At 38.1% G+C, this 14,224-nt stretch overlaps 1 protein-coding gene across 4 annotated transcripts in view; it reads right to left on the reverse strand.

The window, feature by feature from the left end:
• Positions 1-14,224, reverse strand: part of ubap1 (ubiquitin associated protein 1) — a 75,497-nt gene that overhangs the window by 17,325 nt on the left and 43,948 nt on the right. For all 4 annotated transcript variants that reach the window (XM_043687529.1, XM_043687521.1, XM_043687518.1 and 1 more), the window contains one exon: positions 9,663-10,595. In XM_043687529.1, the coding sequence (XP_043543464.1) occupies positions 9,663-10,595 (933 nt within the window). The remainder of the gene's footprint in view (positions 1-9,662; positions 10,596-14,224) is intronic.

Below are 14,224 nucleotides of genomic sequence, written 5' to 3' on the forward strand. Positions count from 1 at the left end.
ACTTGCCTCCAGGATACATGAACACCAACTGGCCAGCAAAGGACATGACCCTATATCACTGGTTTCTATACATATACACAAAGAAGGACACCACTTTGACTAGGACATCACACAGATCCTAGGACAGGCAAAACAAAGACACACACAAGAATTCTTAGAGGCATGGCATTCTAACCAGAACTCCATCAATAAACATATCGGTTTAGACCCTATCTATCTTCCCTTGAAAAAAAAGAACCAGAAATTACATTGCCCACCTTAAGAAACCAAGACCTATAGAGAGGTGGCACATACCACTAGTGCTTCACCAGAGACTCTCACTGATGATGTTACCAAGTATGGTGACAAACCTTCAAGCTCAGCAAGCTAACTTACATGCTTATCATACACAGTCTTCTCATGTTAAATATTTACTGCAAAGCTGGTGATAAGTTAATGATTGAAAAGCTAACCAGCTCTTTTAAATGACTAAAGAAAGAATGGAGGCACAGCAGGACATTAGCAAATTTATTTAAATTTGATAAAACACATCTTCTGTAAGTCTTGCATTTGTTACTCTTATATTGTAACTAAAGCATATCCTTACTAATATTAACTTTCAGTTGGTTTTGTTAATTACACTTCTATACATTCTTGTCTGTTTTATATTGAATTTTTCTGGAAACAGTACTCAATACAAATTAGCATTCTGCAAAAACTACAAGAAGTGCTTCGATATAATTAAATTGTTTGAATGGATCGTTTTACTCACAAAAGGTTGAGTTCAGTTTAAATGGTTATTAAATATTGAGATTTAGGCATCGCTGGGTAGGCCAGCATTTATTTCCAATCCCTAACTGCCCTGGATGGTGTCTGTGAGCTGCCTTCTTGAACTGCTGCAATCCATGTGAAGTTGGCACAGGTATTTCTCCTATAACAACATAGTTGCGTTCCAGTGAAACCTCGCTCAATACAAATAATAGGACCTATGGGGAAAAGTGGGATTAGGGGCAGACCAGCAAAATAAAAATCACTCATGATTGCTCAAAAATCACCCAAATGCCAAACATAAAGCATAGCACAGTCTGAATGAAGATTTAAATCATATTTATTAATGAAAGTAAATCTAACATATTAGATTGAAAAATATTGTTAATGCAGGGACAGAGGGTCATCATCACCACCACTTTCAGGTGCAGTTGTGGCTGCATAAGTGAGTGGGTGTGGTTGATTGTTTTCTGACCATTTCTTGGGGGTTGACTCACATTGTGCGGGTACAAGAACAAATTAGAAAGGCAAATAATATTATAAGTGAAATGCAGTCCTGGAGGAATTACACAGGGCTTATACAGGAATTATACAAGAATATTCTTGTCTCAGACGGAGAGCAATGAACACTCATTAGTTTAATTTTTTGAGATGAGGCTTCTCAATTGCAGTACTGTACCTCTCACATTCTCTGATGGCAGCTGACATTGGCCCATGCACAGAATAGCAGGGAGACTTCAGCATACAAAATGATTGCTCTGGAATTGCGCTATTACGAACAGAGAGATGTGTTCTCAAAACTACCATTCCCTAATTCTTCAGCGGCATTATAGCCAAATCGCGCTGCCGAAGCGCACATTTTATGAGAACTACGTGTACACCCAAAGTACCACTGGGGAGGGAGTTCCAAGATTTTGAGCCAGTGAAGGAACAGCAATTATAGATCTAAATCACGATGGTATCACCTCGAAGGGAACTTGCAGGTGGTGGCTGCCTTTATAATTCCAGGCAGAAGCGGTCACAGGTAGGGAAGGTGTTATCAAAGGTGCCTTGTTGAGTTATTGCAACTGTTACACTTTTAAAAATGCCTTTTACGACCTTTACACTTTTATAGCAAAGTAAACATTCAAATTTAGGCAGCGCTACTATAACAATAAAAATAACAATTAACTTCTGAAAAGATCTGACAAGCAAAGATCAGAATAATGAAACTATTTTTTAAACTTTTAACGAAAGAATATTCAGGTATCAGAGTTTGAAAAATTTCAAGGTTTTTTTATTGTTACATTAATGAAAAAGCATAGTCTCATAACAGGACGCAGTTAAGACGAGTCTCCCATCCCCAAGCCATAGTGTCGATACAAATGGATTTGCTTTGGTGCTGTTTTCCTCTGAAGCCCTTTCCATTTAAAGATGTGCAGTCATCATAAGTACATCATGCAGGAGGTTAACAGGTTACATACCAGAAATGATTCTTTTAAAATGTACAGAAATACTCACCATATCAAAATATTAGAGGGAATACAAAGTGCAATAATGGGCAGTGCACAGCATAGTCAAGAGTGTGGTGCTAGAAAAGCACAGCAGGTCATGCAGCATCAGAGGAGCAGGAGAACTGACGTTTTGGGCATAAGTCCTTCATTCTCCTGCTCATCGAATGCTGCCTGACCTGCTGTGCTTTTCCAGCACCACACTCTTGACTCTGATCTCCAGCTTCTGCAGTCCTCACCTTCTTTTAGAGCACAGTATAGGGACAATAAAGGGAACATTGACTGCTACCATAATTATTTTTGGGAAAGTTAACACTATTAATTTCTGCATTTACTTATTGAATTTTTTACAAGCACTTTAAAATGCATAACTATCAGATACAAGACAAAAATCTGTTTCTTTCAAACGTGCAATATGTTTGATTTCACCAATATCTTCAAGAAAGATAGTAGCATAACAATATTAAAAATGTAATAGGTTATATAGCCTCTTGTTCTGCCTTAACTTCACTTTTGATCCTATCCTACACAATTTGATTTCCTTAGTGTCCAGACATTCACCAATGTAGCCTTGAATATATTCACCAAACTGAGCAGCTCTTTAGGATTGAGGCTACAACCGAGTGAAGATTTTCTCCTCATTTCAGTCCCAAAAGGCCGACTCCCCTGACTTGACATGACAAATCTTCAAGGTAAAAACAATGACTGCAGATGCTGGAAACCAGATTCTGGATCAATGATGCTGGAAGAGCACAGCAGTTCAGGCAGCATCCGAGGAGCTTCAGCAAAATCGACGTTTCGGGCAAAAGCCCTACATCAGGAATAAAGGCAGAGAGCCTGAAGCGTGGAGAGATAAGCTAGGGGAGGGTGGGGATGGGGAGAGAGTAGCATAGAGTACAATGGGTGAGTGGGGTAGGAGATGAAGGTGATAGGTCAGGGAGGAGAGGGTGGAGTGGATAGGTGGAAAAGGAGCTAGGCAGGTCGGACAAGTCAAGGGGACTGGAAGTTTGAAACTAGGATGAGGTGGGGGAAGGGGAAATGAGGAAGCTGTTGAAGTCCACATTGATGCCCTGGGGTTGAAGTGTTCCGAGGCGCAAGATATGGCGTTCTTCCTCCAGGCGTCTGGTGGTGAGGGAGTGGCGGTGAAGGAGGCCCAGGACCTCCATGTCCTCGGCAGAGTGGGAGGGGGAGTTGAAATGTTGGGCCACGGGGCGGTTTGGTTGATTGGTGTGGGTGTCTCGGAGATGTTCCCTAAAATGCTCTGCTAGGAGGCGCCCAGTCTCCCCAGTGTAGAGGAGACCGCATCGGGAGTAACTGATACAATAAATGATATTAGTGGATGTGCAGGTAAAACTTTGATGGATATGGAAGGCTCCTTTAGGGCCTTGGATAGAGGTGAGGGAGGTGTGGGCACAGGTTTTCAGTTCTAGTCTCTTACTATCCACCCTGTCAAACCTTCTACAAATTATATACATCCAATAGAATCAGTTTTCTTTTAAAATTCTATAGGCCTATTTTACTCAAGTGCCTCTAATCAGACAACCCTGTCATTCCAGGGATCAATCTAATGAAACTTCGTTAATTCCCATAAAATAAGGAGACCAAAATGCACACAATTAGCTGAATCTTATGGAACTTGCAAGAGTGGGATGAGGTAATGGGGGTGGTGGTGGAGCATAACCTGTCCATTCCAGATATTAAGTTAGTCAACTTTCTCTGCTTCCAATGCATTTATGTCGTTCATTAAAAGAAGAGATCAGTACACTACACAGTACCTCAGATGTGGTCTCACCAGTGCCCTATAGAACTAAAGCAAACTTTTGTACTCAGTTTCCATCAGAATAAATGATAACATTCTATTAACTTTCTCACTTACTTGCTGTACTTGTATTTTGCTTAAGAATCATGTACAAGGATATTCAGATCCCTCTGCATATCAAAACTTTGCAATTTGTTACCATTTAGATAATATGTTTCACTTTTATTCTTCCTACCAAAATGGACAATTTCATAATTTCCCACATTGTACTCTATTTGCCAAATTTTTAGAGAGTCAAATCAGGCCCCTTGGCCCAACACATCCAAGCTGACCAGGTTCCCTTTTGCCCATGTTTGACCCGTATCCCTGTAAAACTTTCTAACCCAAGTACCTTTAAACCCAAGATGCCTTTAACTGCTGTAATTATACCATCCTCCACTATTTCCTCTGGCAGCTTGTTCCATATATGTACCCTCTGTGTGAAAAAATTGCTCCTCAGTTCCCTCTCACCTTGAACCCTTTAGTTTTGGACTCCCCTACCCTGAAAAAAAGACCATGGCTATTTACCCTATTCATGCCCCTCATGATTTTATAAACCTCTATAAGGCCACCCCTCAGCCTCCAGGGGAGAAATGTTCCAGTCTAACTCAAATCTTCCAGTCTCAGTAACATCCTTGTAAACCTTTTTTACTCGCTTTCCAACTTAACATCTTTTCAAAAGTAGTGACTGTTTTTTTAAACCTTTTTGTAGCTTCCTCATGTAACCTTCACTACTTAATTTCCTACCAATTTTTGTGTAATCACTTAATTTGGAAACCATACCTGCTACCCCTTCATGAAAGTAATTTATATAAATTGTAAACTGTTGAGGTACCAAAAGAGATCCCTGTTGTATACAACTCATTTTTCTCTCTTTCTCTGCTTTAGAAGGACTGTAATGCTGAACATTTAATTTTTTTTGTTTTTCTAATTTATGCCTAAGATTTTGTACCAAGGCACGTTTGTACCTAAGATGGTACCAGATATGGCGACTTTGTAGACGTTTCACTGTATTCATGTATCCCTGTACTTGAGTACATGTGACAATAAAACCTAATTCTAATCAGCAGAGTGTGAAGCGGCTGTTGCCTTTCTTCTGTGGTGATCCCCTTACAAGCAGGGGATCCACAATGTCACTTCATGAGCTGCATTATGGAACTAAAATCCATTTGGGACTCTCCTGGTCCATCAATACTCCTGGCTTTCTGGCCTTTCGTTTGGTCCAATGCCACCTCAAAATATTATAGCCCAATGCTCCAGGTTGGTTTGATCAAAGATTAGTGGTGCTGGAAATGCACAGCAGGTCAGACACTTTATTGCTGGAACAGCACAGCAGGTCAGGCAGCATCCAGGGAACAGGAGATTCGACGTTTCGGGCACAGGCCCTTCTTCAGGAATGAGCCCGAAACGTCGAATCTCCTGTACCCTGGATGCTGCCTGACCTGCTGTGCTGTTCCAGCAATAAAGTTTCAACTTTGATCTCCAGCATCTGCAGACCTCACTTTCTCCAGCAGGTCAGACAGCATCACAGGAATAGGACATTTTGGGCAGGAGCCCTTCATCAGGAATGAGGCTGGAAGCCTCAGGGGTGGAGAGATAAATGGGAGGGGGTGGGACTGGGGAGAAGGTAGCTGGGAGTGCAATAGGTGGATAAGATGGTGCTGAGCTGGAAGTTTGGAACGGGGGTAAGGTGGGGGGGAGTGGAAATGAGGAAACTGGTGAAGTCCATATTGATGCCCTGGGGTTGAAGGGTTCTAAGGCGGAAGATGAGGCTTCTTCCTCCAGGTGTTGGATGTGAGTGAGAGGCGGTGGAGGAACCCAGGATCTGCATGTCTCGGCAAAGGGGGAGTTGAAATGTTCGGCCACTGGGCAGTGGGGTTGGTTGGTGTGGGTGTCACCGAGATGTTCCCTAAAGCACTCTGCGAGAAGGCGTCCAGTCTGCCCAATGTAAAGGATACCACATCGGGAGCAACGGATACAATAAATGACATTTGTGGAAGTGCAGGTAAAGCTTTGATGGATATGGAAGGTTCCTTTGGAGCCTTGGATGGAAGTGAGGGGAGAGGTGTGGGCGAGAGTTTTGCAATTCCTCTGGTGGCGGAGGAAGATGCCAAGAGGGAGGGTGGCTTGTTAGAGGGCGTGAACCTGACCAGGTAGTCGCGGAGGAAACGGTCTTTGCAGAAAGTGGATAGGGATGGAGAGGGAAATATATCCACGGTGGTGGGGTCCGTTTGTAGGTGGTGGAAATGTCAGTGGATGATGTGGTTTATGCAGAGGTTGGTGGGATGGAAGGTGAGGACTGGGTGGGGGGCGGGGGGGAGGAGTTCTGAGGGCGGAGATGTGAGACGTGGATGAGATGCGTTGGTGGGCATCTTCAACCACGTGGGAGGGTAAATTATGGTCTTTAAATTACAGTCCTTCTTTAAATATGATATGACTTGCAAGTTTACCCTCGAAGTTTATTTTCTCCCTCTTTTTCTTTTAGTTATCTTTTTGTTGGTTTTTTTAAAAAATAATTCCAATTCTGTTATACTACTTTTTTTTCTCTTTAAGTTTGCTATTATCCTTAACTTGCCTCGTTAACCACTATTGATTTATCCCCTTCCTAGAATCTCACTGAGATATGTGTTTATCATGAACCATGAACTATTTTCTTAAATATATTCTGCTGTTCATTAACCATCTTCACTGTTAAATTCCTTTCTCAGTCCATGCATGTAGCTTTGCCCTCATTTCTTTGTAATTACTGTTAGTAATTTTAGCATAATTATTTCTGCCCCATGTTTCTCCCTCTTATCCTGCCTGTTAAATTCTATCATTATTTTCTAGGGGATCTTTTAGTCTGTGATCATTTACCAAACCTCATTGCACATTATCAGCTCCAAAAATAGTGATTCCTGATTGGATCCACAACCTATTGTTCCTAGAAAATGTACAAAATGCACTCTATCAATTCATACTCATGGGTATCTCTAAAAATGACTTTAAATTACCTATAATTAATGTACACGCCCTCTTTATCTCCTGATTTGATCCCTATCCTACCATATAGCTATTGTTATGTGCCTTTAAAACTATCAGTATCTTCTTTTCCTTGTTATCTATTAACATACCATTTGATTTCCTAAGCATATTTAAATGTTTGTTTTATATGCAGTTTGATATGCAGTTTTATAAGCAATTATTTTAATGTCAACCGTTCAACTGCAGCTGCACTACTAGGATGACAGTGGCTAATGGACAATTTCCGTCATCAATATATGCAAACTTTTTCAGTTACTTGCTAACTAGTTTTATCAATTCCCAAATTTACAAAAAAAAAACTTGTGATATGGAATTTATTCAGCAGAATAAACATACCACCCAAGACTTTGTTCCTTTTGTAATTTGGTTTACTTACATAGAAGTCACTTTACATGAGGACATTCCATGGGACCCTTCATATGACAATGGGGAATTAACAAAAAAATGAAGTGAGAATAGGAACCAAGGTACTTTGCTTACAATGCAGATTTTGTTGTAAATTCATTTTGTGATCAACTGAATCTGAGCTTATACCAGAAAATGAGGCAATGAATGTAAAAGTAGAAGTAAAAATTTTGAAACTTTGTCAGTCAATAAATGTAGATCTTGCATCAAAACTACTTGTTTCAACCATCAATAATGGCTTGGCAAACAAGTAAAGCAAGGTTAAACGAATACCCTTTTAAAGATTAACAAAGCAAACCTTTTTATTCCAACTGTACATGTACCAGAGCAAATGAGGAAGCACACAAGTCTGTCACTAAATACATTAATTGTTTGATTTACGTTACTAGGATATTTCACACAAGTCCATGCATACTGATCCAGACAGTTCACTCATCAGCGATATCCCAAGAAAACAAATATTGTTCATTATTCTGATGTATTATCCAACCATTTAAAAATATTCTAATCTGGATACTCATATGCTTGTTTGCGCTTTACAGATGAAAAGCAAGATAGGACAATCTTTTCCCATTTTTGGCAAAACTGTCTGCTATTTAAAATATATTATTTCAGCTAACATGCTTTCTCTAATAACTCTGGAACAATAATGATTACATACTAAACCTCCAGGATAAATATTATGCATGGATGAAAACTGAAAATTCAAATATCAAACAATGTTTCTCAATGCAATTGTTTTTATTATATCCTAGGATATGACTCCTAGAAATGTGTTTGTTCCATATTCTCGTATTGTGCAAATTATTATAGTGTGGTCTGAGTTGATAAATTACAAATGTTCTAATAATTTTGGTTTCTAGAGCTTTCACAAAATAATAAAACATTTAAATGCAAGAAACCAAACAACTACGAAACATCAGGATTGACTCTGTATAGCTTGATTTTATGTTAATAAATGAAAGCAAGATAAGCAAAGAGTGTTGAAGGCAAGAGAGTCCCTGCCAAGGTTGCTATAACCACTCCCAATTCAAACGGTTTGCTTCCTTTTCTCTTTTCATACTTACTTACCTCAAATAAGCTCTGTTCATGTTCATATTCAACTTGAAGGAAGAAATTATCTTTCCGCCTTTCTCTCACTCTATTCCTACCATAGCTTATAGAAATTAGAATTTCTGTCACACAGATCTAAGCCAATGCCAATAAAACAGTTGAGACAATTAGCTGGTTTTAAAATTTAACTGACATTATTTTCAAAGCAACATTACCTGGAGAAAAACATTTTTTTCTCCCTTTCAACCTTTCTCTGGGACTTGTAGAATACAAAAGAGGTGTGCACAATCAAAACAGTATCAATTTTGTCTCTTATCCTCTCTCTCAACTGCACCCCTCTTAAAAAAATATTAATTTTACCTCAAAGTTTTTTAAATGTTTCATCTAGTTTTTCTTTAAATGATTTTGAAAACAGAATAACTGAGTTTGGCTCTGAAAATGATATGTATACATCTTAGGATATCAGCTATGACACGAATGATCAGAATGCATAATCCAAATTCAATTCTTGGAATCAAAACTCTGAAAAAAATCTCCAAATATAAGAAGGCTGAATTTTTAAAGTATAATGAAAACATTGATCAAATTCCATGGTAAAGTTAATTGAAATATAATGGCTATGAAGCTTATTTTTAATTTTGGTTAGACCCTTATTTTAGTAGTAAAAATGAGTAAAAGAAATTCGGGAATTATTTAGAAATGCTGCCAGATGTGCTCAGTTTCTCCAGCACTTGCCGTTTTTGTTTCAGGACACCAGCATCTGCAGTTCTTTGTTTTTATCTGAGGAGCTATACGTACATGCACACAAGTAGGTTCATATGGAGTTGTACAGTAGGATATATTAGAAGAAGACAGTAGGACAAACATTCACTTTATGGTCACTGATTCTAACTTTCTAGTGTAATGCACTAGAAGTTTCGACTGAGTCAGGAAAGCCACCTTCTGCTGACAAGCAATCCTGTGGTGAAGAACTGATTAAGTCAAGTTAAATTGCATTGTAATAATTGTTAATCTATTTGGCCTATGTGATAATATACAATAAAATATTTACCCATAAATTTTTACATTCTTGAACAAACATAAGAATTAAGTTTGGAGAATTTACAACCAACTTCTAAGCAATTAATTTTAAAACACCATCTTACCAGTTTTGCTTCAGTTTGAGATGAATTTTTGATTCCAGCAGTAAATGAAACATCTGATGTGGAAGACAACAACGCTGCTGTAGTACTATCAATCCCAAGTTCAAAACTTGAAGAACATAGGGGCATAACAGGGAGGTTATGCCCATTCAAACCACTAGCTTTGTACTGCTCATTGTTCTTTATTGAACTAAACAAAGTGCCATTAGGTAGGCTTGTGCTGTGGAAAGTACCTGTGAGCTTAGCAGTCTTCTGCTCACTTTCATCAGAGTCGAGTTTAGGAAAGGACAGAGATTTGATATTGCTGACAGTTGAAGGAGATGGGAGAGATACTTTGGCAGAGAAGGGCACTTTTTCACAGTTCTCCAACTGTGGCAAATCTATGAGGCCATTTGGCTTGTGAAGAGATTTGAAGTCTGAGGTAGCCTCCTCAGTTGAGGCCTGCACTTCTGAGCTTGGTGATGCATCTGTGGATCCCACAACGTGCACATCCAAGTCATTGTCCAATTGTGAAATAATCACTGATCGTGAACTTGCCTGAACTTCAAGAATGTTTTTGAGTTCCTCCTTATCATTTAGTGTTTTCAACTCCAGTTTATCAAAAGGATCCTCTTCACTTTCAAAGTCTGCAAGATCGAATTTAGTTGTATAAGGAGGACTTGGGTCTTTTTGTGTTACAGTTTTACTATTCGCTGGCATTGGGGTTAGAATATTGTTGTGCCTTAGACTGGCAAGTATAGGGTTAATCGTGAGTGGAAATGCTGAAGAATGTGGTCCATCATTGTACTGGATTCCACTTTTTCTCTCACAGAGTGCATCAGATTCAGCAGTCACTGAAGAAACTTCCCTTGTTAAACAAGCTGCCTCTTGTGCAGCTTTAATTTGTTTTATTTCTTCAGCCCATTTTATGGTCCTCTTCTCGAAAGAGAAATCATACTAAAAGAAAGAAAAATCACATTTTATAATCATAACTAAAAAGAGTAATTTGAAAGAAACATAACCAACACACTTTTCATTAAACTAGCTGAGAAAATTTCAAACACTTAATAAAATAATTTTTTCGGAAAAGTAAGTGAACTATTGTGAAATACAAAAGAGCAACAAGGTTATTTTCAATAAATTAGCAGTCTTCAGAAATCTGCTAACACAAACCCTCTTTTTTTGTTATTTTAATTTTCAAGATAAATGGAATTTCACTTATTTAAAATGCCATTGGAGAATGTGGTGCTCAGTCTACTCATGTTATTTAATAATTATACTCGCTTCAATGGTTATAGAGTGTTGTGCAGAATAACACCAACAGCATAAGTTAAATACTGTCATTGGCTGTGGAAGGTCTTGGATGCCTTCTCCTTTCCTTGCCCCATGCTCGATGCAGAGTAGAGTCCCTCAAGCTATATAACCCATTGTGTGTCTGACAGAGATGCCTACGTTCCTTCATACACGATGATTAAGTAGCTTTCTGAATTGAAATTGAAGCCATATTTCAACATTTTATAAGGTGGTTGAGGTGTAATGATGTGTCCACATTTGCAGTCCAACTTGGTCAACACGTCAAATCAGAATTTCAGGTGCAATAAACAAATGCATGTAATTATAGTTTCACATTGTCAGGAGTGGAGAGCAGATAGAAAGTTTAAGAACAGTTTCTGTCAAGTGTCTTTGTTATATATAAAGTACAGCAGTATGAAATAAATGAAGGACATGGCTTATATTCATGAGATCCCACTTGATGTGTTCAGGCCAACACAGATACTTACCAACCAGAGGAAAGTGGAAGCATTTTCCAACAAAAACTAAGACAGAATTGGAAGAAATAAAATGTCAAAAGGATGCAAGTGATCCACACTAGTTTTGTACACGTTCTAGTGGATAGCTTGTTTGTGGAATAGACTATGACCTCAAGAGTCAGTGGAGGGATCAAATACCTGAAGAAATTTAAAAAATTAAGACAAAGGAAATCAGTTCAAATGCATCTAAATTTTGGTTTCATGCTTTCTTTTAGAAAGTGGTGATTATTTTCCTCAAATGAGGACTCCTTTCCATGGTTCACAGGAACCTCTACCAGATTATTGCATTTCTTGCACTTTCGAACTCACTTCTTTCCCACCCATCCAGAAATCCCCTGGTCTTCTTTTCCAATTCATTTGTTTCCGTATTCAATAGATCATTTTTAAACCCCTCCACTGTGACACCACCATCAAATACATTCTCCCCTCACTGTTCACTTCTCAATTACTCCCGATAATCATTCTCTTGCCCATGATACCTTCCAGTACAGGAGATGCAATACCGTACTTGCCTTTTTACATTTTCATTCAAACTAGTATCCTGTGTTCACCATTCATTACGTAATATCTTTTACAGTGATGTAGTAAGTGTCATCATCAGCTATCAATTAAAGTTAGAAACATAGTCATTCCATGAAGTAAAATAGGAAGAAGCTATCTGTGGCAGTCGGTGGAAACATAGTGGATATTGATCAATAGCTTTTCTCTGAAATGAAGATAAGGACATTAAGGAAGGGAAAGTCAGAACTGAAGATGCACCCACACGAAAGTTGGGAAGTGTGGAAATTAGAAGCAAGGTTAATCAAAAGTTTGCATTTCAGGAGATGAGCAGGAAACAGGACTAATACAATAATTAAACTACAAGATAGAAGGTAATATAAATTATCATCGGAACAAAAACTGTGGTGTGTACCCAGGAAATCGATTTTTTTTTTAGGTTGTGCTCCCTAAGTTTAGACTCAAGGAAACATCCTCTCAACATCAATCCTTTCAATTCTCCTCAGAATTGCATCAGTTCTATTAAGATCCCCTTTCATTCTTCTGCCTCCAAAGAATATAGACCCAACCTACTCCACCTTCCCTTATAAAGGTAACTTCCTCATTCCAGGAATCAGGACTGAAACCTCTCGAAACTGTTTCTAATGTCATTTCTTAAATAATGAAACCAAAGCTATAACACTACAGTTGATATATCTTCATCAATGCCTTGTAAAACTGTAGTTAAATATCTCCGACTTGTATATTTCATTACAATATATAATAAAATTAGATTGCCTTTCTAATTAATTGCTGAATCAGCATATTAACTTTTTGTTTTTAATGCACCAAGAAACCCACATCCCTCTGTTCCTCAGAGTTTTAACATCTTGAAATCTGGAAAGTAGAAAAAAGACTTTTGTTAATGTGGTGGAAATGGCAAAGATGAAATGCAGAAGTAGACCAGGGCAACTTTGAAATAAAGTGAATTAGTGCTACCAAGGGAGAGTTCAACAGTGTTCACATGATGACAATGGCACATGTTTGAAGAGATAACCTGTAATCAAGGTTGGATTTGAAATACGAAAGGTGGAATGTAAGTTTGATCCAAGCAAAATATGTCAGATCAGGAGACAGATGTTCAAAACAGAGATTTAGATGTGATAGTGAGTTTTGGTAGTACTTGATGAAACATAAGTAGGGAGATAGGAAATGAAGAGGAGACAAACGGAAATTCAATAATTGAAAAAAAAACAGAACTTCTTCAAGGTAGACATGTCTTGGCAGTGAATTGAACAAGAAAATAAATTGTATAAATTCAACCTAAAAGTAGTACAAATTACTTTATAGAGGGTTAAGGAATGTATGTTAATACACGAAAAATTAGATAATAAAATGAGTTTTGATGAATGGAGTGGGAAGTATACCTGGAAAATATTACAGAAGCCAATTACCTTTGAAATGTTTCATTAAATTAAAATAGCTGCAAGGTATTCATAGTCGACTTGTCTACTTTTCTGAGTTTTAAACAGTTGAATCCATCTTCTTAAACAAAATAACTATTACATCTTTAAGCTATTTTCACGTATTTTGTTTAAAATAGGATCAATTCTTACAGTATTAATCTTTTAAGCTGCTTATTCTATAATTTATCCAAACTATTAACTTAATCTTAAAGGTCGTGACAGATGTGGTGTTGAAACTCCTGTTCAAAAATATGTTGGTCCAGTAGTTATTCAGCGCTGGATTTTCATGCCACATATCAGTTTAAGCACATTTTATTCATTTATTCACAGTAAGTGGGTGTAGCTGGCTCAGCCAATATGCATTACCGATTACTAATTGCCCTTAAGGTGATGGTAAACTACCTTCTTGAACAACTAATCCCTGTGGCATTGGTGTCTCAAGGATTGTTTTTAGGAAATGGGTTTAACTTCTTTTCGACTTCACAGCGGTTTGATAAAACTGAGTAACGTTTTCAGACATTTCACAGGACAGTAAAAAAATCGCACATAGGCCAAACTGGATAATGACAGCAGATTTCCTTCCATAAAGGACATTAGACAATGAAGTAGGATTCTACAAGAGTCAGCAATCATTTCATGGTCACTATTACTCGACTAGTTTTCATTTCTAGATTTTATCAGTTTAAATTCCACCAACCACATGATAGAAATTGGTCTTCAATCTCCACAGCATTCATGTGGGATTGTGAGTTATTAGCCCGATGACATTATCATTGCATCACCACCTTCCCTAAACTGGATCTCTAATTACCGTGAAGAAGTTGGTGGCTGT

This window comes from Chiloscyllium plagiosum, chromosome 1 (assembly GCF_004010195.1).
Source record: "Chiloscyllium plagiosum isolate BGI_BamShark_2017 chromosome 1, ASM401019v2, whole genome shotgun sequence".
In the NCBI taxonomy this organism is placed as follows: Eukaryota; Metazoa; Chordata; class Chondrichthyes; order Orectolobiformes; family Hemiscylliidae; genus Chiloscyllium; species Chiloscyllium plagiosum.